General features: G+C 43.6%; 1 protein-coding gene across 1 annotated transcript in view; it reads left to right on the top strand.

The window, feature by feature from the left end:
• slc2a13a (solute carrier family 2 member 13a) overlaps positions 1-22,889 on the top strand; it is a 40,641-nt gene that overhangs the window by 6,024 nt on the left and 11,728 nt on the right. Inside the window, exons 2-4 of the mRNA XM_084039362.1 lie at positions 2,701-2,860; positions 4,147-4,352; positions 18,368-18,476. Of these exons, the coding sequence (XP_083895488.1) occupies positions 2,701-2,860; positions 4,147-4,352; positions 18,368-18,476 (475 nt within the window). The remainder of the gene's footprint in view (positions 1-2,700; positions 2,861-4,146; positions 4,353-18,367; positions 18,477-22,889) is intronic.

The following is a 22,889-nucleotide window of genomic DNA, read 5'->3' as shown; positions in this document are numbered from 1 at the left end:
GCCAGCTATGTATTTGACGTAATAATAAATAACATTTGTCACTTATTGTTTCATATCGATGGCCTCCTGTGTGCAGGATTTTCTGATTGGCAGATTTCACTCTGGATGATGAGAACAAGGAAGGTTAACAATACCTAGTCTTTATTGTTGACACATAATATAGTAATATAGACCAAAAACAGTGTATTATACATTGGGTATCCTTAACAAATAGCATTCTGCAAGAAAAAACAAGTTTTTTTGTTTTGTTTTCTCATAAAAGTGAATTTTCCGATGGAAGGTTTTGCATCGATTTGTTGAAAAATACTGGAATTTTCATTGAAGCAACATCAAAACAAACACAAAACGTCTAAAAAAACTGGAAAAAAAGTAAATTTAATATTTCAATGCAAGATAAAAATGACTATGACTCTGACCTTTTTACTGGCCAGTAATTGTACTACCTTGAATGGGCTCTTGCATATTATCACCACGACCACCTGCTGCAACATGTGAAATGGAAATAACCCATTACTCAGTAAATACATCAACATCAGCTGTAGTATCTCGCCCCGTAGGCATATGGGCCGAGCGTGGCAGCAGGTGTGGCTCGGACGGAGACAAGCTGGCGCTGCATATGTCCGCGTTGTATAACCGAGGAACACGGAGGGAAACTAGCGAGAGGGAGGATGAGGAGGTCTGGCTGTATGAGGTGAATACAGATGGAGGCATTACAGCAGATGAGGACTTGTTTGTGTTGAGAGTGTTAAAATGTGCTCATCTGTCCGTCGGTGTGCATCTGCATAATGTCATTGGAGTGTACACACCTCACACACACACACACACACACACACACACATTTAGAGTGGGCTGCCAAAACAGATTTCATGGTTTTTGGTGTTTTCTGACTCTTGGGATTGGCATCAAATCTGTTTAATCATCACACTCAAACGTGGCACGTGTTCTTATTAGATTAATAATAATTGGTCGTTTAATTTATACTACTTAGATGAGTTTCTCCAGGAGTCCTACCTCTACTGTGACCTATACAACATCAAGGTTAAGTTTCTCTCTCGCGTCTGTCTTTCAGCAGCATCACTCAAAAGCTTACGGATGGATTTCCGGCGGACCGGCTTCGTGCCAAAGAGCGCTTGATTAGATTTCTGTGATGATCTGGATCTCGAATTTCCGCTTCCTCACATGATACTCCTTTTTTTTATAGCCATAACTTAGATAAAGACTGCAAATCCTCAGGGGTGTGTTTGCGTCTGTGTATGTCAAGAAATCAATAGGAGGATGTGAGAGACGACTGATGTATCTAAGGAAGCTGGAGAGTCTCGATGGGAGTCTACGAGTGCTTCTCCTCTCTGTTTACTCAACACTGAACAGTAGACCAGGCAAGAGGCTTGACCACGGGGCTTCAATCCATTACTTTTATCATCCACTGTTGGGGGGAAAAAAAGTGTGTTTTATAGTTATTGCTCTGAAGTTGTGAACTTCAAGTGTGCTTTGAAATAATGATGATGACGGGGATTTTTCCTTCTCCCCAAATCGCTCTCCTCTGAGGGGCGATCTTGTAGAAAAAGCAGCAAAAAAGAAGAAGAAAATCCTCCCTTTTGCTCTGGGTTATTGATTTCCCCTCACAGACATGCCAGTGTGGTGCCCGTTTCGCAGACTGGTTTCCCAGCAAGTGGTTTCCATAGCAACAGGTAGCCACATAGTCATGGCGGCCGTGGAGGGCAGGGTGGTGGCAGTAGGGGGGAGGGGAGGGGAGGAGGGGAGGGAGAGGTGAGGAGAAAGCAGTGGCAGACTATTAATAGAGCTTATCGGGAGCCAGCTGCAGAGAGCCGCCGTCTCATGGCACCTTGTCAGATACGTCCGAGGCAAACACACACTATTTGTTCTGTGTGTGTGTGAGTACAGACACTTGCGTGTGTGTGTGTGTGTGTGTGTGTGTGTGTGTGTGTGTCTGTGTGTGTGTGTGTGTCTGTGTGTGCGAATGGACGTTTTCCAGATCAGAGCGGTGCAGAGCCCGTTACCGAGATGGACTATAGTATTCCTTTGTGTCTCTTGGGTTCACCTCATGGCGTTGTTGTTGCTGTTGTTGATGTCGGGGTCAAAGGTCAAAGTCATTTTAAATGAGTCATTCGTTGCGGACGTATTAGAGATAATTAAAACAATTGGAATTTGTAATAAAAGTGATAAAAGGAGCTGAACAGTTGATTGAGGTTATTTTCAAAATGAATTGTGATACAGAAATCCGGTGTCTGAGGCGTTAATAAAGTTATTTTATGAAAAAGTTTAGCTGAATAAACTGCCTTGATAGGTTCATATGTTATACATTATAAAACCCCTAATGAGCACAAGCATATTCTCTTCAACGATGCATTTAGCCAAAGTTCAACCCCACAGAGCCCTTAATGTGGCTGTACTCATATATTTGAGACAATTTTACTTCTAATTATGTTCTATTACTTTGAGATTGGGTTAAGGTCAGTCGATGGTTAACTTTAGTGTACGGATTTGCTTGAAAACTCACCCTAATTAGTTCATATGTGGTGCATTTTTCATTAAGTCATATACTGTTAATGAGTCCTTTTCTCATAAACCTGCATTTCCTTAAAGAACAACATCTGCTGTGCGAGACACGACCTCTGAGTCACCTTGCTGAGCAGAACCTCTGTCTAAACATTGCCTCTCTCTCTCTCTCTCTCTGTGTAGGTATTGCCTCTATGACGGTGCCAGTGTACATCGCCGAGGCCTCCCCGCCTCACCTCAGGGGTCAGCTGGTGACGGTGAACACCCTCTTCATCACCGGCGGACAGTTCACCGCCAGCCTCATCGACGGCGCCTTCAGCTACCTGCAGCGCGACGGCTGGAGGTCAGACTCTGAGACTCGCATCACAATTTAGGACTAAATGACACAAAACTGCATCCCGTTATGTGATACATGGATAACTACACTTTAGGTAGTTTACAAAGTATTCCCTTCTCCCTTCATGATTGATGGTCATATGGTCAGATACGATATTAGCCTCTTTTCTTTGGGTTCTTATCGTATCAAATGCCAGAGAAAGTCACTCTAAATGTCATCACACGTACGGGTCAGCCCCTAACATTTGCTGACAGCGGCTGTGCTGTACATTTGAAAGATACAGTAATGCCTCTTCTCCGCGTCCTTCTTTTCTCTTTTCATCAGTCGCCGTCTTCGCTCTTTTTTTCCTGCTTCTGTTCGCATGTTTTCCCTCCCCGCCGCCGCACGCTTTACAGCCTCCAGCGGTTGAATAGATCCGTGAGATATCTTCGATAATATGTGTTTTTTTTTGCTTCAACTACATCTCTGAGGGAGACGGGAGGAGATTGTTTAGAAGCCCCCTTGATTACTGTGATTCATACATGATAATGGATTTCTTTTCCCAGAGACGCTTATTGAGTTTGGAGTATGAATGTTGTAAGACTGACGTCTTTGCCTGCGTGGAGGAAGAAAAGCCATATATGTCTGGGTCTTTACTGCAGTAAAAATATATGGATTCTTCCCCCCTGTTCTTCTCCAGATAAATCACTACAATTTAATAATTATCACAATCTTGTGCCGTACCCTCTAATTCTTTGCGTTGACCACATAATGTTTTGGATTTGGAGGACACTTTAACAGAATGTGTGCATGAGCAGATACTGAGACAGTATATCAGTGGTTTTCTTTGTAGTATTACAAATCAACACATTATAGTTAGAAATGCAGAAATTAAACATGCATTTTTATCAGGAATGATCGGTTTCTTTACCATACAAAAGAGGAAAGCTCATCTTCACAGGAGAGTATTTTTCACACTCAAACACACGAGCTGTTACGTTCAGGAGTGAAATGCTAAATGTAAACGCCGGAGGTCGTTTCAAGCAGCAGAATCTGAGTAAAAGCCTTGACATTTTCCCCCCGGTGTTTAATTTTAATGAAGGAAGCCACCTGATGCTTGGCGTCTGGCATAATAACATAATAAACTGAACGTCTGGGCGACCTTTTCACGCATCCTCACCGGTGACGTCCGGTCCAACGTGATACTCTAATTCTACTTAGACCTATTTTCTCTAACTGATGAATTTAAATACATGACATGCAAAGCTTTCCAACGTTAGACCGAGCATCCCCCTTCCTCTCGCCCCGTCCAGGTACATGTTGGGTCTGTCTGTGGTCCCCGCCGTGCTCCAGTTCGTGGGCTTCCTGTTCCTGCCGGAGAGCCCTCGCTGGCTGATCCAGCGCGGTCTGACCCAGAAGGCCCGCCGCGTGCTCAGTCAGATCCGAGGCAACCAGAACATCGACGAGGAGTACGACAGCATCAAGAACAGCATCGACGAGGAGGACGACAACGGAGGAGGTAACGGACCGGGGGGAACCTTCGGTTTTTGCCTTTCGTTTTATGCTTTCACATCATCTTTTTGGTGATATTTCTAAAAAAGTATCAATAATTTAATCTGGTTAATCAGTAAACTTTGAGGTTTCATGTAGAGATCTTTAACTTGAGCAAAAAACTCATAAGAAACAAAAAGGTAAAAGGTGGTGGAGCAAAATTAAACTGCTTAAATCATCTTTTCAAGGCTTTTCATTGGTGTCACTCAGAGGTCATCTTTACACAAGACGTTCTTAGGGGACTAACGGCAATAGATGACCTCCGACCTCCTCCACAGCAAAGGCATTCAATCTGTGGGAGTCGAGGGATGATTGGAAACAGGTTTTTTTAATGCTAATTATTGGGCTCGTGTTATTAACGACCTCACAGCCGACCGAATCACGACCCCTGAGCCTCAGTCATGTCCTCCCCCGCCAATCAAACAGCAACGTGGGCATCTTTTCTCTTGTTTTGTTGACCTGGTTTGAGTGACTGTTTCCTTTGCACTTTTGCAACAGGTTTTAAAGCCTGTCGAGCTTCCACGAGGATGTAGGTTTAATCCTTTTGTTTTTGTAAATAGAGATCTGTGGCAGAAAGGCAACCAAAGACGAGGTGGAGGAGCTTATTGTGACGGAGGAGGTAGAAAAATACTAACCTCGTGGTCAATTATTGTGCGAGGTGACCTTTTGCTTGGCCGTTCGGTGCGAGGCTTCGCCCGTGCGAGCGGACGGTATTGAGCGACTGTCTGAGCTTTATTAGCTCATATTTGCTGTTTCACGACACGTGAAATGTTTCATTATTTCACGTCCGGTACACTCTGATCCTGAAAATCTTCACCTTATCTCCAATCTAATTCCCTCCTTGCTTACAAGCACACTCGTACGCAGCGCTTGTTATCCGCCCCATATTTCATCATACTCTCATCTGCCATCTGTTTGGGCTCCTGTTTGAAATTAATCTACATTCACACGCAAAGAGCTTATGGCGTGATAGTTCTGCAGTGAAGAAACGGGTTCTCTTCCCTGATTGTTGGACGTCTTCTGACAAAGCTTGTTGTCATTGTGTTTTTGCGTGTTAGCCCAAACGTTGGCCAGTGAATAATCAGAGAATAATAAGGCCAACGACATGTAAAATCATGAGGAGATCCTGGGAGCTGTGTCGGAGTTTAGATTTTAAATTTGGGGAGTGTTACATTCACAATAAAAAAAATAAAATAATAACCTCCGTCTTTTTTCCCCCCAATTAAGCAAATCTTAACGTTAGCACAACATCTTGTATTGAGCCACCAACAGCATGCTTAACCCAATTTATCAAGTTTCTCCTTTTGAAAGGTGTCACTGTCGAACGATAGATTTCCAAGCACGGCACGTTTGTGATATCTAACATGATTTTTCCCGGCAAAGGAAATCTATAAATGTATGGAAGCCCTCAGTTATTTTTTTTCTTCAGGACCTTGAGGGCTTCCAGACTGTAATGTTGTTTTATCGCATCAGTGGTCAGTTTATTTGTAAAGCACAGTTGCGGACGAGCAAATTGCCCCGGAAAGAAAACACTCCGGATGATGAAAGATGACTTTTATCTGTGCGATGAGCAGAGCCAGGAGAGTAAAGCGGTGATACAGGAGAGGCATTTAACAGGCAGCAGGCTGAAAGGAGAGGAGAAGAATAGGATTCATAATGCGACTAACCAACCTTGACAACAGAGAATGTAACGTCTGTGGAGGGAGGGGCACCCATAGGTCCCCTGGGTCCACGAAGCCTCACATATAATCACACGTATAAAAAAAACCCTCACCGGCTGCTGAGTGTTCCCTCTTGTGGGACTCAGTGTGAGTCCGGCAGTTTCCTTTTTTTTCCTTTTAATGTCTCTCCTCCTCCTCACTATAACTCATCGTGCAACCAGAGGCTCAGCGGGACGCTTCCTCTCTGAATGCTTGTTGTTTACCAAGATGATGCAATGTGAGATAAAGTAATGGACCCCATTTACAGACTGTTACCAATCAAAATACTTAGAAAGGTAGAAAGACAGGCAGACAGGTAGGTAGGTAGGTAGACAGACAGACAGACAGGTAGGTAGGTAGGTAGGCAGGCAGGTAGGTTGTCAGGTAGACAGACGGGTAGGTAGGTAGACTGGTAGGCAGACAGACAGACAGACTGGAAGGTAGGTAAGTAGGCAGGTAGGTAGACAGGCAGGCAGGCAGGCAGGCAGGTAGGTAGGTAGATAGACAGGTAGGTAGGTAGACGGACAGACAAACAGACAGACAGGTAGGTAGGGAGGTAGACAGGCAGGCAGGCAGGCAGACAGACAGACAGACAGACAGACGTTATTGATCCCGAGGCAAAAAAGAACACACAACACACAGACCAACATATATCTAATAATAATAATAATAATAATAATAATAATAACAGAACTATAGAAAAGAAAATCTAAAAACACAATTATTATGTTAAAAAAAGTAGTCTTGCTTGGGTTTGTTTGAAGTCGTTGCTTCTCGGCAACTTCTAATTAACACAAACCATTAATGAATGAACCTAATTTACAAATCTTTACATAATAAATACATATATAGATACTTTATTTCAAACAGTTTTAAAAGTCTCAGACGAACACAAGGGGACTGTTTTAAACTTGGTGGGGAACCAGGAACAAAGGGCAGACGATACATGACACAACATGATTTGACCTTTTTATAATTTACTTTCAACTTCCAGCAGAACAGAAGGCTCGCGTCTGCCCTCGTCCTCGCTCTCCCAAGATGCAGTGCAGTCCTTAAATCGCGGCGTTTGCTTCTCGAGGGATCCCTCACGGCTAAATCTTAAGTTGAAGGCTCTTTTTAACGTGTGGGTTTGCCGTCCGAGCGACTTCATTTCACGCCTTTGCCCCCGCTGGCGTGTTTGAAATTGACATGCTCATTTTAGGGCTGACGTATGACCGAGGAGACCAGCTGTCACCTAGCAACCAGACGGACAGTGAGACGGGCAGACGTACAGGCGGAGAGAGAATTATATGGGGGTTCAAAACTGATCCAGGAGCAGGAAGGGGTTGAGGTCAAAGCAGCTGAGGTTGGATGCTGCCTTCGGGCTCGGTCTCAATAATATAAGCTTAATTTTATTATCTGAAGTGTAATTTAAGGACATCGGTGGCCAAGATGAAGTACAGACGTTAAGATGAACAAAACAACAGGAAACTCCTCCTGCAGGAGCTTCTTCAGACGCTCTCAGCCTCCTGTGTAATTCAGCCGGAGGCACTTGTTAATCTAGTGTTTTAAGTTAGAATGCCATAGAAAACACTCATTTAGATGCTTCTAAGTGATTTTCTCTCTAACACGATGAACGGTTATGTAAGTCCAACGTGAGTGACGGGTTTCTGGGGGTGTCACTCCCTTCAACGCCTTTGCATTGTTTGACTTATTCGTTAAAAAATCACTTCTGTCATAGAAAAACATCATAATTTGATGTGTTGGCATTAAAAAAGGTGAATGAAGTGATTGATTTGTTTCCTGTCGGCATTTATTTAGTTTATGGAAATGTGAACCCTAACCCTAAGTGGGTCCGATCCTGGTCTTGGTCGTGCCTGGGTCTTGACCCCATCCCCCCCTCCATCCCCAGAGTCCTGGTCTCGATATGCCGTGGTCTTCATTTAGGTGATTTTCTCACCTGAAAAAAAAAAAAAAATGCTGACATGTCAGTTGCCATGGAAACACAGCTTCATTCTCACTTCCCTTTTCCTCACACCTCAGACGTTAACAGTGATTATAGTGTGTAAAAACCTTCTTCTCTCCATCCTTTTCACACACACACACTACTTCATCACGTTGCCAGTATTACGTCTGTCAAGGACTGTGAACTATATTTAGTGTACTATAAAACTATATAATGTAGTATTATGGCAGCCTTTGTGAATGGACGTGAAACTTTGTTTCTATTTCGTTTTACTTCCTTATCTTGCAGCAGTTTTTTTCTCTCCCAATAGGATTATTGTATTTATGCTTGACTTGTTGTCGAGACGATGATGATGTTGATGTGCTTTCAGGCCCGAGTCAATGAGCTCTGATTACTGTCTTTTTCAGCCTGAGAGGTGGAGAGAAGGGGGAGGGAAAAGTGAGGAAGGGGAGGAGAGGTCAAGGAGAAAGTGAAGTGGAAAATGGAGGTGTTGAGGCAGCAATTACAGACAGAGAGAGAGAGACAGACAGAGGCAATATTGTGGCAATATCGCAGGCCAATTCTCGTCAGCCATTATATTGCCATTCTTTCATGAGCAACGTCTCAGTGCATCATATCGAACACATTGATTACTTTTGAGGAGCTTGTTCACAACAATTCTTGTTCCAAGACGCTCCGATGTGACCTTCCAGAAACAAAGGTCACGAATGGATTCTGCTGGGATGAGACGGTATCAGGCAGCTGCGTGACTTTTCTTTTTTATATATATTTATGCTGCAGTCAACGAGGTCAAAGGTTAAAGCTACTCCGTGTTTCATTTCCGAGAGAGAGGACGATTGATGAGTGCAGAATTCAGCACAATAATGAGCTGAAATAAGCTAAAACTCGTCTCTGGTATTCTCTATGGGGCCCTTTCATAATACAAGTCATCATTTGGTTCAGTGTTAATATGAAAATATGAACTTAGTGCAGCTTAGTAGATGTCTACAAGAGTCGAGGTGTCGGGAATTCAATTAGCGTTTTATGTTATAGCGATCTCATCTTTAACCCGCTATTGTATTTTTTTTTTGTAATTCAGATTTTTATTTGCATTTTCAGAACAAAATAACAAAACAAAAACAAAAAATGATGTTACATGGCATCCACAAACTCACCAACCCCCCCTCCAATCATGGCACAGTCATCACAGGACATGGCATATGACAAATATAAAATAATAAAGTAAAATAAATAAAATATGTGTCCAAAATCAGTCCTAGGAGGTCCCATCCTCCACTTGACCTATTCATCCATTGAGCATTAGACTCCTATGATGCAGTCTCGGCCATTTCGTCCACCCAGTCTTTCATATTTGGACGTTTCACTGTTTTTTTTGTGTCTTAAAATGAGTCTTGAAGCAGTGATCAAGCCAACAATAATTACAGAAAATCTACCTTTAATTGAATGCTGTCAACAGAAAAAGTTGTGCTGCGTTCATGTTCCCTCAGACGTTTATAAACGATCGATTTCAGGCCGTTGCAACAGCTTATTCTTGCACAAACACACACACCTGGTGTCTGATGGGAGTTTTTTATCGTCTTCCTCCATCGAGTCCCACCGATCATTAATAATTCAGGCTATTTGGACACTTTATGAAAGTCTGCTGCTGCTAGGGCTGTGTTTAAATCCACCAGGAAATCATTATTTAAGTAGAAAGTGTTTGGAGCTCACAAACAGCCTCTATAGTTAAGTGTATGGATTTCATTATGAAAAAAGTTTCACTCCTTATTTGGTCAATTTAGTCTCCAAAAGTGGCGGTCCGGATATTTGGCGTAATTGAATGTAAACACGCTGGAGGCTTCGTCTCATGAATACACTTTCTGCTCCGCTACTCTTATGTATTTCCTTAAAGAAACAAAGCGTTTCTGCCCGCGTCGTCGTCCGTTGGAGTGCATCGGGAAATGAGACCCAGAGTCCCAACTGGGGGAATTATGACGGAGGATGCATTAGCGAGGCAAGCTGCTCCCGATGAAAGCAGAGGAGGGGGGATTAGGGGTTTAACTTTCTCTTTACTTCGGTAATTGGTTTCTATTGAGGCCTACTTGTCAGTCCATAAACAAAATAATGAATGCATTCAAACTCCTGATTAAATATTTTATCTCCGTTACAAATTATCAAGTCACTTCATGGGCTGAAGATCCTCATTGATCTCCCGTGTATCCACAGGCGTTTGTAGGTTTCCACACGGTTCATTGCTTCTTTTTTTTTTTTTTTACTGAAAATCCAATATGCTCGATAGACGCTGAGGAGCGTGGGGATTGTTTTCTTTTTATCTTCAGCAGTTAAAAAAAAAGTCCAGAAGAGGAGTTCGTAAATTAGCATGCAAATTTGAAAGTCAATAGGCAGAGATAGGTTGTTGATTATACATAGTGGACAGTGGATGTGTCTGGTAATTGCATTTTTTTTAAATCAAAATAAATGATTAAAGGTTTAACTTATCGTATACTGGAACAATCAGTGGAATAAAAACAAAGGTAAACTGAAATTTCAAAAAGGTACACGTTATATAATAGATATAGTTTGACATTTGAAGCCGTGACACTGAATATCAGTATCAACCTCTTTGATGTCAGCGTAACCCTAAAGGACCAAATGACCTGAAAATACACACTTTCTTTACTTACTTTCACTTAATTGAAATGCAGGGCTCGATGTGATCCAGCTGCTTGAACCCACAGCGATGTCCTTTAGTATGCGCGTACGATGACAACCTGTGACTCATCCACAGATGCTTTATTTAATTCAAGAAATGCCCATTCAAATCGCTGTCTTTCAGGGTACAAAAGGGCCCTCCGATGAACCCTGAGTGAAATTAACAAGCACGGTAATGGTTATGACTCAAATGTTCCATCTGTGAACGTGGCTTTATTAGGTCAGTTTATTATCTTTGGCGGAACTATTATCCAAATAGGTTTAAATGGGGAACGGCGAAATGAGGAATTCAGATGTTATAGGTAACAGTGCCTGTGTTTCCTGTTTCCCCCCCCAAGGCTCTCGCTCTTGCTCTTATTTCTGTGTGTGTGTGTGTGTGTGGGTGTGGGTGTGTGTGTGTGCGTCATTTGCATTAGGGCAGGTGTGCAGCTGGGACGTCATGAATCTAAATAACTCGGTAGATTGATCACCAACAGACTTCAAAATGGCTCCAGAGATTTTATTAGTGCCAATGGGAACGGTTAGATGGATGAGGTCGTGTGTGTGTGTGTGTGTGTGTGTGTGTGTGTGTGTGTGTGTGTGTGTGAGAGAGTGTGTGAGAGAGTGTGTGAGAGAGTGTGTGAGAGAGTGTGTGAGAGAGTGTGTGAGAGATTGTGTGTGTGAGTGTGTGTGTGTGTGTGTGTGTGTGTGTGTGTGTGTGTGTGTGTGTGTGTGTGTGTGTGTGTGTGTGTGTGTGTGTGTGAGAGAGAGTGTGTGTGAGAGTGTGTGTGAGAGTGTGTGTGAGAGTGTGTGAGAGAGTGTGTGTGTGTGTGTGTGTGTGAGTGTGAGTGTGAGTGTGAGTGTGAGTGTGTGTGTGTGTGTGTGTTTCACCAATTTGTGAATGCAGCTGTGGGAGCTGGAACCACCCTTGAAGGTGCAATATTTCATCATCATATATACTGTGTATTTATATATATATATATATATATATATATATATATATATATATATCGTAGAGATCTTCCTCATGCTGGAAAACATGAGGTGCATATTGAAAGGCTTCATCCGAGCCACGCCCACCTGTGTTACATAAAATAATTTGACAAAGAAACTTTTAAACTTTTAGGATTCAAACAAATATCTGTCATCAGTCTAGATTTAATTTCTTGTTTCTGGGCTTTTCTTTTATCTTACAGTATTTTCTTCCTCCTCATCTGTCCCTCATTGCAGCAGATTGTTCTGAATATTTACTTTGCGTCCTGAATGGATCAATCAGACATTGATTTGCTTGTTTGATGGTCTCTGGGAGGCTTTGTGTGGAGCTGTCTGGGTGCTTTGTGAACCTCCACGCCGTGTAGGCCGATTGTTGCTTAAACCCACGCCGCCCGCCTCAAGGCTGCTCGGAGTCTTTAAAAGAGATTTTCACGAGATCAAACGTGAAAACGTTTTCTGTCACTAAACTCCAAACACACTAGAGAAAAAGCCTTTAGATGTATTCAAGAAGGTGGAGCTTTTTTTCTTCACAAATAATTTTTCTTACCTGTGGTTTAGTGGATGATAATTTTGAGGCTCCCTGGTGCTTTAGTCTGTATGCATCAGTGCAAAGACATCTGTCTGAATTATGAAGAATAAACACATTAAGATGCCATGCAGTTATAACAGCAGGTTACATATGGATGACAGACAGCCGACTGCTGTTTTCAATGACAACCGACCCTTTCTCCCCCCCGTGGCTCTCCTCCACTCACCTCTTCTTGAATCCAGACCTTATGACAAGCACCTTTCCTCCCCTTTCCTTTCCTTAATTACTGTGCACTGCAAGTCCATCGTGTGTTGAGTCATATATAGAGTTATGTGCAGACCAAAAGCCCCAAAATGCACATCTGCACCCCCGTATTTAGAGAGAAGCTCCATCTCCAGTCCATTAAAAGGGATGATTTTAGACATATTTTCCTTCTTAGCCAGAGTTTAAAATGTACTGATTAGACGGATCCATCTAAGTGGATTCAAATTCGAGGAAATTTCATTTTTGTGTATAATTTTGTGGATAAAAGCGGTGGCGTCTCCGAGCGCCAGAGTCCCTTCAGAAAACCCTTCGTTATACTGCAGCAGGGACCAGGTTCTGGTTCCTCCATGCTCCCCTCCCCCTCCAGCAGAATTCTGTTAAGCCAAAACATACAGAACATCGATATTAAATTGAGACCGCTTCAAGTGGAAAATCTTAATATCTGTATTTTAACCCCTCCCACTCATAACCTGATCCAAGCCGTGCAGTTAAAAAATAATGAGTAACAAGTATCAGCAGCCTTGAAACTAACTCTAATGACTCTGTGTGGCAGAATAAGCAGCGGCAGAGACAAATAGAGACAAAAGGAGCTCCTTCTCCGAGCTCTCCACTCCCTCCGCTCCCCTGTAGGTTTTAACAGCTTGTTAATAATTGAGCAAGGAGAGTTGTGCGACGGCAGATCTATCACGGTTCCTCCTCTGCGCCTGTCACACGCCCTGCACGGATAGATGGATATTGAATTAGCCTCGTTCACACAGTACTTTTTTGGGGGGGGGCAGGCTGGTTGCATTATTTTACCACTTAAAAATGTGATAATGAATTTCAGGCGGAGCATCAGTTGGCTCAGACTGGAGAAGAAAATCCCCAAATGCCCAACAAGACAGGATGGAAAAAAAGAGGAATTCAGTATTTGAATGTGTAATTTGTGTGTATTTACTTCAAAGGTAGTTGTTTTTTCCCCACAATGCAGTTATGAAGCTTTTGTAAAATAGAATATTTTCAGTTTGTGTAAGTGTCCGGACAAAAACAGCAGAATAACAAGATATGAAATGTGCATCGTTTCTGTGTGTTTCTGCCTGTTTCCCTGAGGCCATCACACACACACACACACACACACACACACACACACACACACACACACACACACACACACACACACACACACACACACACACACACACACACACTCTTTCCTCTTCTTTACTCATGTCCCTCGGGACTAACTACCCACCAGTTTTGGGTCAAACTGGCAATAGCAGCTGATTCTTGCATAACATTTATTTAAACATGCTCTGGATAGAGTTCGGGAAATATCTTCATTTCACAAAATGAAAAAAAAAAAAACAGGTTATCCTTGAACTTTCTGCTGCGTTACTTTTCATTTAGTGACGGACGGCATGTCTGCAGGCGGACGATGTCTAACCGCTGAATATTTGAAATGTTGAATCAGACGCGGTTTAAAAATGGATGTGCCTCCCCTCGCCTCGACTCCAGGTAGCTCTGCTGGCGTGAGCCTGAGTTACATAACGGATCACCGCTCCCGTTCCTTTCTCGTTTCCCCGCACGTTCCTGCCTTTGTATATAATTGGCTTTGTTTGTCCAGCAGGCTTCATAAATGGACGGCGGCGACACGACGGACGGACGGGCAACAACCTCCTGCGCTGCATCGATCGATTCCTTTTTGATGAGATTAGTTTCAAACCGGAGAGACGGTGGTTTTTATTGACACTCGCTTCGATCCTTTTGAGCTTTCAGAGACGCCGTTGGCTTTCAGATGAGACGGCAACTCGCACACAGAACACCTCCTGTCTCCTTATAGCATAAAAAAAAGTCAGGGAAGCTCCAGAGGGAGCTACGTGAAGATAAATCACCTTATGTGCCCCAGGTTTAGGGCTGAGGACTACACGTTTGAACAAGAAGGAAGTGACTTCTAATTGTTCTGTATTTCCGTAAAGCAACATCTTGTGTTGATCAAGAGAAAAGATCTTATAGGCTACAATTATTCAGTATTTTACATTTTTGTGAATATTTGCTGGGGTCTAAGTAATAAGAATGCTACCGTAACATTGATATTATATATTAATATTGAATTAATGTGAGCTACAGTGCCACAGTTGTGTATTTATGTGTGTGTGTGTGTGTGTGTGTGTGTGTGTGTGTGTGTGTGTGTGTGTGTGTGTGTGTGTGTGTGTGTGTGTGTGTGTGTGTGTGTGTGTGTGTTTCCGTCTGTCTGCTGCTCAGCACCTGGCAACCGCTGGCCCCTCGGTGCCCTTATATAAACACAGCTGCTCCCCTGCATCCGCAGACACTGACGAGATTTGATCAGCGCTCCACTTAAAACGCCGTTTCTCCCCCGAAACACAACAAAAAAACACCACACGGCTTCTTCATGAGAGTTTCAAAACAACAGGCCCAGGACCATTAACACAGGGGTGACCTCTCTCCAAGCTCCTCCACTTGACGGCATCTTCTTCAGCTGATTTGATTTGCTCATCATACCCCTGCCTCCACTTAAGTGCCCTGGAGATTATGGGCTGCCAGACTCATAGGGTCCAGAAATAAAAGGCAAAACCAACTGTCCAAACAGGGCTATTAATCAGCACTTTTTTTGTAAACATTATAAGGAGAAGTCTCTTCCCTTTGAATGAAAGCTTCGTCTATTGTAGCTTTAAGGAGAGATTGAGCTGGATTTTACGTGTTTGCTGTTTCAGATTTTAATTCAGCGCTCCTCTACTCCCCGTTAGCCCGTCCTCTGATCCTCAAAGGTGTGAGGTGTCATGCTCCGACTCTGATCGCGAGAGGAGAGGGGAAGTGCGGAGGGGAAATAATTAGAGGGGGGTGGAGGTAGGAGGGCTGCAGATTGGCTGCTCCGGCTTTGCTCCCTTGATTGCAGCTCAGCCGGTGATATAAGCGAAGCCCGCTTCCATCCACTTCCTCCCCGCAAACGCGTTGATTAAGCGGATAGAAAGACCGACTCTCCCATCGGCTGACTTTTATCTTCGTAATTCCTCTTTGTTTCCTTGATTGCACATTGTTCAACACCTGCTTTCCCTCCCTGTTGACCCCATGAATAGATGAGTCTCGCTGATACACGAAGGATTTACAAATCGCTGATCACAAGTCCTGTGGAATGGATGGATGCTCGCCAACGATCTTGGAAGGCGAGCTCCTAGATGTGTTTGAAGCGTGAATGAAAAGAGACAACTGACGGGACCAAAGGTGCTACTAAACGGGCGCTGTAATTGGCCGTGGAAGGAGGGGAGGAGGGGGAGGGGGCTGTAGGTAGTCGAGGAAAAGAGCTAATTGGAGCTTCCTTCAGTGAATATCAAAGTGGAGGGGAAGACGAGGGAGACGGACCTCGTTCCTCATTAAATCCTCCTCTGGCTTCACTGTAAAAAACAAACCGTTGGTCTGAAAGCGAGGCCGTGTTTGCGTGATTGAAACCTGATATAAGGTGTGGAATCAAAGGATCACAGGGCTCGGGTGGGTGGATTGACACAAGGAAGGAGTCGAGCCTTTGTAGAGAGCTTGTGTGTGTGTGCTGACTTCATCGGGGTTGGTGTGTGTTTTACAATCGGCTGGCATCCCTCCACTTTGTTTTCGTGCACATCGCCGTGATCTGCACCTGAACGCATCGCGCCTGAAGTTGCGTGGCGGTGTAGACGGGATGAAATGAGGCAGATCTGGTTGGAGCGGTTCGATGTGGAGCGCTGACATGCAATTACTGCAGCGCGGGCTTCCTCGCTGACTTGTTTTCCATTTTCATCCTCCTCCTCTTCCTCCTTCTTCTTCCTCTTCTTCCTCTTCCTCTTCTCATCTGATTAAATTACAGCCGGGCGGTGTTCGGCTGAGGAATGAGTGTATATATGAATGTGTCTGTGCATTTGATATATTTGTAGAAAAACAACACTATTGTTAAGTCAAAGACAGCATTAGGGAGCAGCACATTGTCTCTGTGATTGATTGTACCTGAGTGTGTTTGTGTGTGTTTCTGTGTGTGTGTGTGTGTGTGTGTGTGTGTGTGTGTGTGTGTGTGTGTGTCTGTCTGAGTAAATTAAGCCTCCTCTTCTTCAGGCAGCGTCAGGTCTCCACTCTCTCAGTAGTTGACTTCCGCCGATGAATCCTGATTTCCCTGCCGGCTAATCAGATAACGGTCCTCTCTGCTCCGGTCTCCAGAGTCTCCACCAATCACACGCCACCACGTTAGCGCCATGGAAATGGCTCGGCCCACAAAAGCATCACTTCCTCCAACTCCTGCTTTCTACATTCAATCTTGATTTTGAAAGCCGAACCCCCCAAAAGCACTTCAAAAACAAGCTTGTATTCATGATATTTGAAGCGGGACTAAAGGATCCATTTAAACTGACTTTTAGTCGACATTGCAGTTGCAGAAAATTATAATTGAACTGTCTGTGATATGATCCAGATTATTTGCTATGAAACTTGCCGGTCATTGGATGGAAAATTGGAATTGGAGAAGAGAATGAAACGCTTGTTTATTTAGTATTATTATTCTGTCATGCTGATTTTGAGATACCTTTCCTGTGTGATATCGGATATCAGTCAGTAAACAAACCTTTTTTATTATTTTTCTTGCATTAGATGGTTTAATAAGGTATGAAGTGTTGAATAAAGCTGTTAGAAGGTTTAATCTAATATATATACAGTAAGTTAGAGTACTACATTTAGTGATTTCTAGTTGAATAACAAAAACATGAGTGAAATATGCAGATGCACATTTAATTTGTGAAGTGTGCCTCCCGTCTCTTTAGTGGCGTCTGCAGGGAAATATGCGGACGAATAATCGGTTAAAGTTTAAAAGCCTCTTTCAGCATATCCACACTCGGAAGGGAATCAAACACGTTCACGTCCCTCCGAGACGTCGGTCATCGAGAAGGAGACGCCTGAGTGTGTGTGTGTCCTCCTCTAGAGCAGATCAAGGAGACGTTCGCTGGTCCAGAGTCCTCCCACACACAGCTGCTCCCAAATCTGTGTGTGTGTGTGTGTGTGTGTGTGTGTGTGTGTGTGTGTGTGTGTGTGTGTGTGTGTGTGTGTGTGTGTGTGTGTGTGTGTGTGTGTGTGTGTGTGTGTGTGTGTGTGTGTGTGTGTGTGTGTGTGTGTGTGCGCGTGTGCGTGTGCATGTGTGTTGCATCCTTGTTGATATGTGCTGCTTGTGTTTGCAAAGTCGTACCTGTGTGTTTGTTTCCCAATGTGTGTGTGTGTTCAGGCTCTCTCTCTCTCTCTCTCTCTCTCTCTCTCTCTCTCCCTCTCTCTCTCCATCATTGTCTGTCTGTGTGTGTGTTGGAGATCAACAGGCCAAGTGGAGACCCAAATATTTGTTTCGTCCCAAGCTGAGATATTTGAAAAATACGGGGGGAAGAAAATGCAGCTAGTGGGAGGTCAGAGGTCAGCGTAACGGAGAACAACACCTCTGTGACTTGTGCAAAGAAATGTCAGTCGGACAGATATTTGTTTTCATAAAGACTGAAACTGACTCATTGTGTCAATCATACCATACGAAAAAAATGAATGATTTCTCTGTGAGGACTTAAAAAAACGTATATTTTTCTTGCTAATCCTATTAAAGAATAGTTCAACATGTTTTGGGAAATATGCTTATTTATTTAGTCAGGATCTCTCAGCAAGAAAATCCACCTTTCCTTTAACAGATTCTGTCTAGCACTTAAATCATTCAATAAAAGAGTAATAAATGTCATTATGTCCTGTAATATTTGAAATCAGAAAGCTTTAGCATCTTATTCCTCTTCTGCCGGGTCGCAGCAGGGATTAAACCTCTATTTAATGCCGCTGTAATTTTTCGGCAGCGGAGTCACGCCGCGTGTGAAATTAATTTCCGCTGTGCCTTTTGCTGGTGTCTCCAGGTGGGCCTGTGATTTGGAGGATGCTGACCTACCCCCCCACCCGGCGAGCCCTCCTGGTGGGCTGCGGTCTGCAGATGTTCCAGCAGCTTTCGGGAGTCAACACGGTCATGTGAGTGAAACCATAATTTTTTTTTTTTTTTGGAGCCACGACAACAAGGTCTGAAATAGTCAGCATGAAAAAATAAATAATAATAAAACACCCTGATGGGCTGCTGCTGAATCCTTGTGCTTCAAAACATCTTTTTTAAAGTTCAGACACATTGTTGCCATGATAACGTTCCAAAGTCCTTAAATAGATTAATTATAAGCCACGTCCCTGGATTGTGTTGCATAATTTTGTACCTTTTAACAAATGAAGAGGATGAGATTCTGTTTTCATAATAATACACTTTATATTGGAATAATTTGTAAAATGCACCAATCAAAAGTGATGACTGATGCATTTAAATAGGAATAAACAGGAGGATTGTGTCTGAAAACAAAATATTCCACCAGTGTACCTTCTTACTCTTACTTATATAATAAAAATGAGCCACTTGAGGCTGCGTGACTTAGTCACTTCTCTACATCGTTGATCAAACTGCAGTGACATGACGACTGCGAGCCATATTGCCATTGAAATGTGTGTTTATCCCTCTGGCCCTGAGGGTTTAACCAAAACAAGGAATGATACATGACACCCAGCCCTCCGTGTCACCAGCCCATCCCTTTCAACGCCAGCGCTCCAGACAGATGTATTAAATCATAAAACATTTTCTTTCATCTTTCCGGGAGCACATGACACACCGGGGACCGCTGGCCTCCTTGCATCACTGCTTATTTGCCCGTGAACGGGGAACGGACCACTTTTTTTCTCCCCCCTCCTTTATTCTTTTTTATCTTTCTCATCTGAGGAGATTGTGTCATCTGTTTCTGCCTCTGCCTCCCCTTTGAGATGAACTATATTACAGGCTCTGTAAACAATCTGTGGATATGTGCTGTTGCTTAGCAACCGCCGGTCGCGAGGTATAAGCGCGTGCTTTTTTTTGCGTGGCTGAGCTTTGTGTGTTTCTGGTGACACTATGGACTCTTTTTGTGTGTGTGAAATGCAGCCGTGTTGTGTTTGCAGACGTGACAAGCTGGACCGGGTCACACAAATCCCACCTTCCTCACTATGTCCGTCCCATCTTACTTCATCATCTTCATCTCCCGTTGCCAGCAGAGGGGACAAACTAAACTTGTCATCGCTCCGTCCCTGTCCACCTTCCTGTCTCCGTGAGTCCGGGATCTGCCAGTCTTGCTTCTGAAAACGGTCCCCCCGCTGGTTTATCTGTGTCAGCAGTGACCCGTTTACCGAAACCACTGACTGCTTCTTTTATCTGCAAAAAACTCCACCGCGGCTTCCTTTGGTGATAATGACATCCTTCAAATTTGACATTAAAGACCTCATGCCTGCTCACAATCAGTTGCTTGTGATTGCTTTGTGCCGTCCGCCGGTCGGAAAACATGCTCTTTAGCTCGTGCAAGTGTGCTAGTAGAGATATAAGAATAACAGTGTGTTCTTTCTGCACACCTACGCAGGCGTGCCTTAATTACAGTTAAGTGACCCATTGCTAAGCCCCGCCCCCCCTGAAGCTGTCAGCGCTCCCATGGAGCCCATACTGTTATAGTAACTCCCTGCAGAGATACAGAACACAGAAGAGTCAATATGTGAAAAACTGACTCGCCACAGCCTGATGTGAAAGTGAACCACAACATCACAGTGTTTTTTCCACTGAGAGGCTCGGATTTGTATTAGAAGTGTCTGCCAACATTATGGAAAGACCCTGAAGAGATCCTTGTTGTGTAAGCAGAAACAACAGCTAAGGCCGCTCTCGCCAAATACACCAGACTCCATTGATAAAAACATTGTTTTAGCGCTCACTCACAGTCGACAGGACAAACAACTGTGCAGAGTCGTCTAGTGGTGTCGATTGATCGGGGGGATGGATGGATGGATGGAGGGATGGATAAATGGAGGGATGGATGGATGGATGGATGGATGGATGAATGGATACTTTATTGATCCCGATGGAAATTCAAGCCTCCAGTAGCAGCTTACAAACACACAACAAGGTGGGAAAATGTGAGGTTTTTAGACACACTCTTTGAGAATCAACAAGTGATTGATGACATCACACACCAATCTAAAAGTCTTGATCACATGACTGTTTGTGTCTCCCTGGTGATTTAATTATCAGCCTTGTCTCCTATCCTGTGTGTTTTCCCTCTATGCTTTGCCAGCCTGTCTGTTTACCTGCTCCGGTGTGAAGCTGCCAATCTAGAGACCTTTTAGCCGCTGAGACACAAAGGAGGTCTGGCGAGCCCGTAAATCGAGCCCCGCTCTCGCTGTCCCCAGCTGCTTTTCCTGATTAACGAGCCGGGAAAAGGGAAAGGGACTGCTAGAGAGCAGACTAAAATCTAAATCTTAACTAGCACATATTGTCTGTCACTCTGCTCTCACAGTCTGTTCTCTCAAGTCGGGAACTCTACAGGAGCGGATTGATGCAGTTCACAGGTTTGACGAATATGTTCACACCGAGGGTACATCATGAGATCCTTAGAACACGCCGTCCCACTCCAAGTCCCGACCTCTCGGAATAAGGGCTCAACTGAAGTTGGAAAACCGTGACAAACTAACAAACCCTTTAATATCATTCTCAGAGAAATGTGTGATCATCTAAATCCCAGTCTGTGCACTTGCAGATAACATTCAGAATCACTTCATAGTATTGATTTTAGTCAGTTAGGTTTGAGTGTTGCAAATACAGTCTATTGTTAATGAAGCATCATGTAAAATGTAATAATACGCAGAATTGATTGGAAATTTAAAATAATTCTGCAACAAAACCTTAATAATTTGGTCAAGGTCAAAAGTTCAGTATGTTTTTTTTTATTCTTGATGTCAGTTTGTGGCTCATGTGTTTTTAATTGGGTGGCTCAGGTGGCGAGAGAGAGAGCGAGAGAGAGGGGGGTGACGGAGAGGCTGAGAGGAGTAGCAGGGGTGTGATGGAGCGACACCACTTTCATGAGAGAGGTGTGAGTCCTCTGTGGTCGTTTATCACGCCGTGTCCCCGCTGACATGCTTTCTTGCTTCTCCTTTACTTTACACTCAGAATGACAAACGCACGACCTCGTTCAAGTGTAATCAGACAAAGTTGATCACCGTAATTAAAAGCAAACTCACTCAGGGATGGAGTTAGTTACAGGGATTACACGTGGGCATCCCCAATTTGATATACCAAACAAAAAAAACATGTTTTTTCTTAAATTAAATTGAGATAATGTAACATGGAAGACTTGAGATTTGTGATGGAAAACAACAGGAAAGAGAAGTTAATTAAACTTATGTATACTTGGGATGAGAGTCGTCTCCGTCAGCGCCTCTCTCCTCTTTACGCCGTGCACACACACACACACACACACACACACACACACACACACACACACATGCAGGGAGCGGGAGCAAGTTGCCATGGTTACGTGCACAATCTGTGTGTGTCTGTCGCTCAGAAACTTTCAGGAATTAAACCCTTCTTGATGCATACTTGGTCGTCATAGCAGCCTCAATCTTAACTAATCAAGACTATAGTGGAGGTGGACGTTTTCTTGACTTCATCCAAAATGTATGAGAATTTGTTTTAAATTACAGTATTTTTTTTCAGTATGCCTCATATTTGGCGCCCCATTTTAAAATAAGGAGCACAGATGTTGATTATCTTATGTTTTGAAGAAAAATATTTGCAAATTCAAAGTGGTCGGGGATATTGTCCGACCCCTGGTCCCTTAGATTTCCCCCTGAACACTATAGTGGAATAGTCCTGGTTTAAACTTAGGTTTCAGCTAACCCTAACCCTAACTTTTCATCTATAGGACTACAAAAGGAATAGTAGATACAGCCTCACACACTCCCATCAGTGAAAGCCTTTGTGATGAAAGATGCCTTTATCAATAATCCATCTCTCAGGAACCAAAGGAGTGTCTTTTCTGCCTGCATCACTCGGTGTCCCTGAATGCCTCTCCACCTGACTGTCTATTGATGAAGCGACAGATGAGTAAATAGGTAGATAATTAGATGGACGGCGCTATTTTTCCCCTGATTCATCCACCTTTTTCCCTTCTCGTGTTGTTCCGTCATAAATGTGGAGAAATGTGGTGCAGCAGTGGGTCAATTAGGCACCACCCCTCCTCCCCCCCGTTAGCACCATCTTTGATTGAACCAGCCTCGTTAATCCAGCATGTAAAGGTCACCGCGGGCTCTGTTTGTTTAGATGTCGTCGGGGAAGGAAGATGGAGAGAGATGAAGTGAGCACGAGAGGGGAAGAAACAGACAGACAGTAGGAGAGAAGAAGAGGGTGGAGGGAGAGATGACAGTGATGGTGATGAGGCGGAGGAAGGTGTCGAAGGGGATCAGGGCCGATGACAGTCGGAGGGAGGGGAGATAGATTTATGAAGGGAGACGGAAAAAGAGACATTTCATTTGTTTTTTGGTAAGAAGTTGTTC

This window comes from Eutrigla gurnardus, assembly GCF_963514095.1.
Source record: "Eutrigla gurnardus genome assembly, chromosome: 21".
Lineage (NCBI taxonomy): Eukaryota > Metazoa > Chordata > Actinopteri > Perciformes > Triglidae > Eutrigla > Eutrigla gurnardus.
The sequence above is the reverse complement of the archived record's forward strand: the minus strand, read 5'-3'. Positions and strand labels throughout refer to the sequence as shown.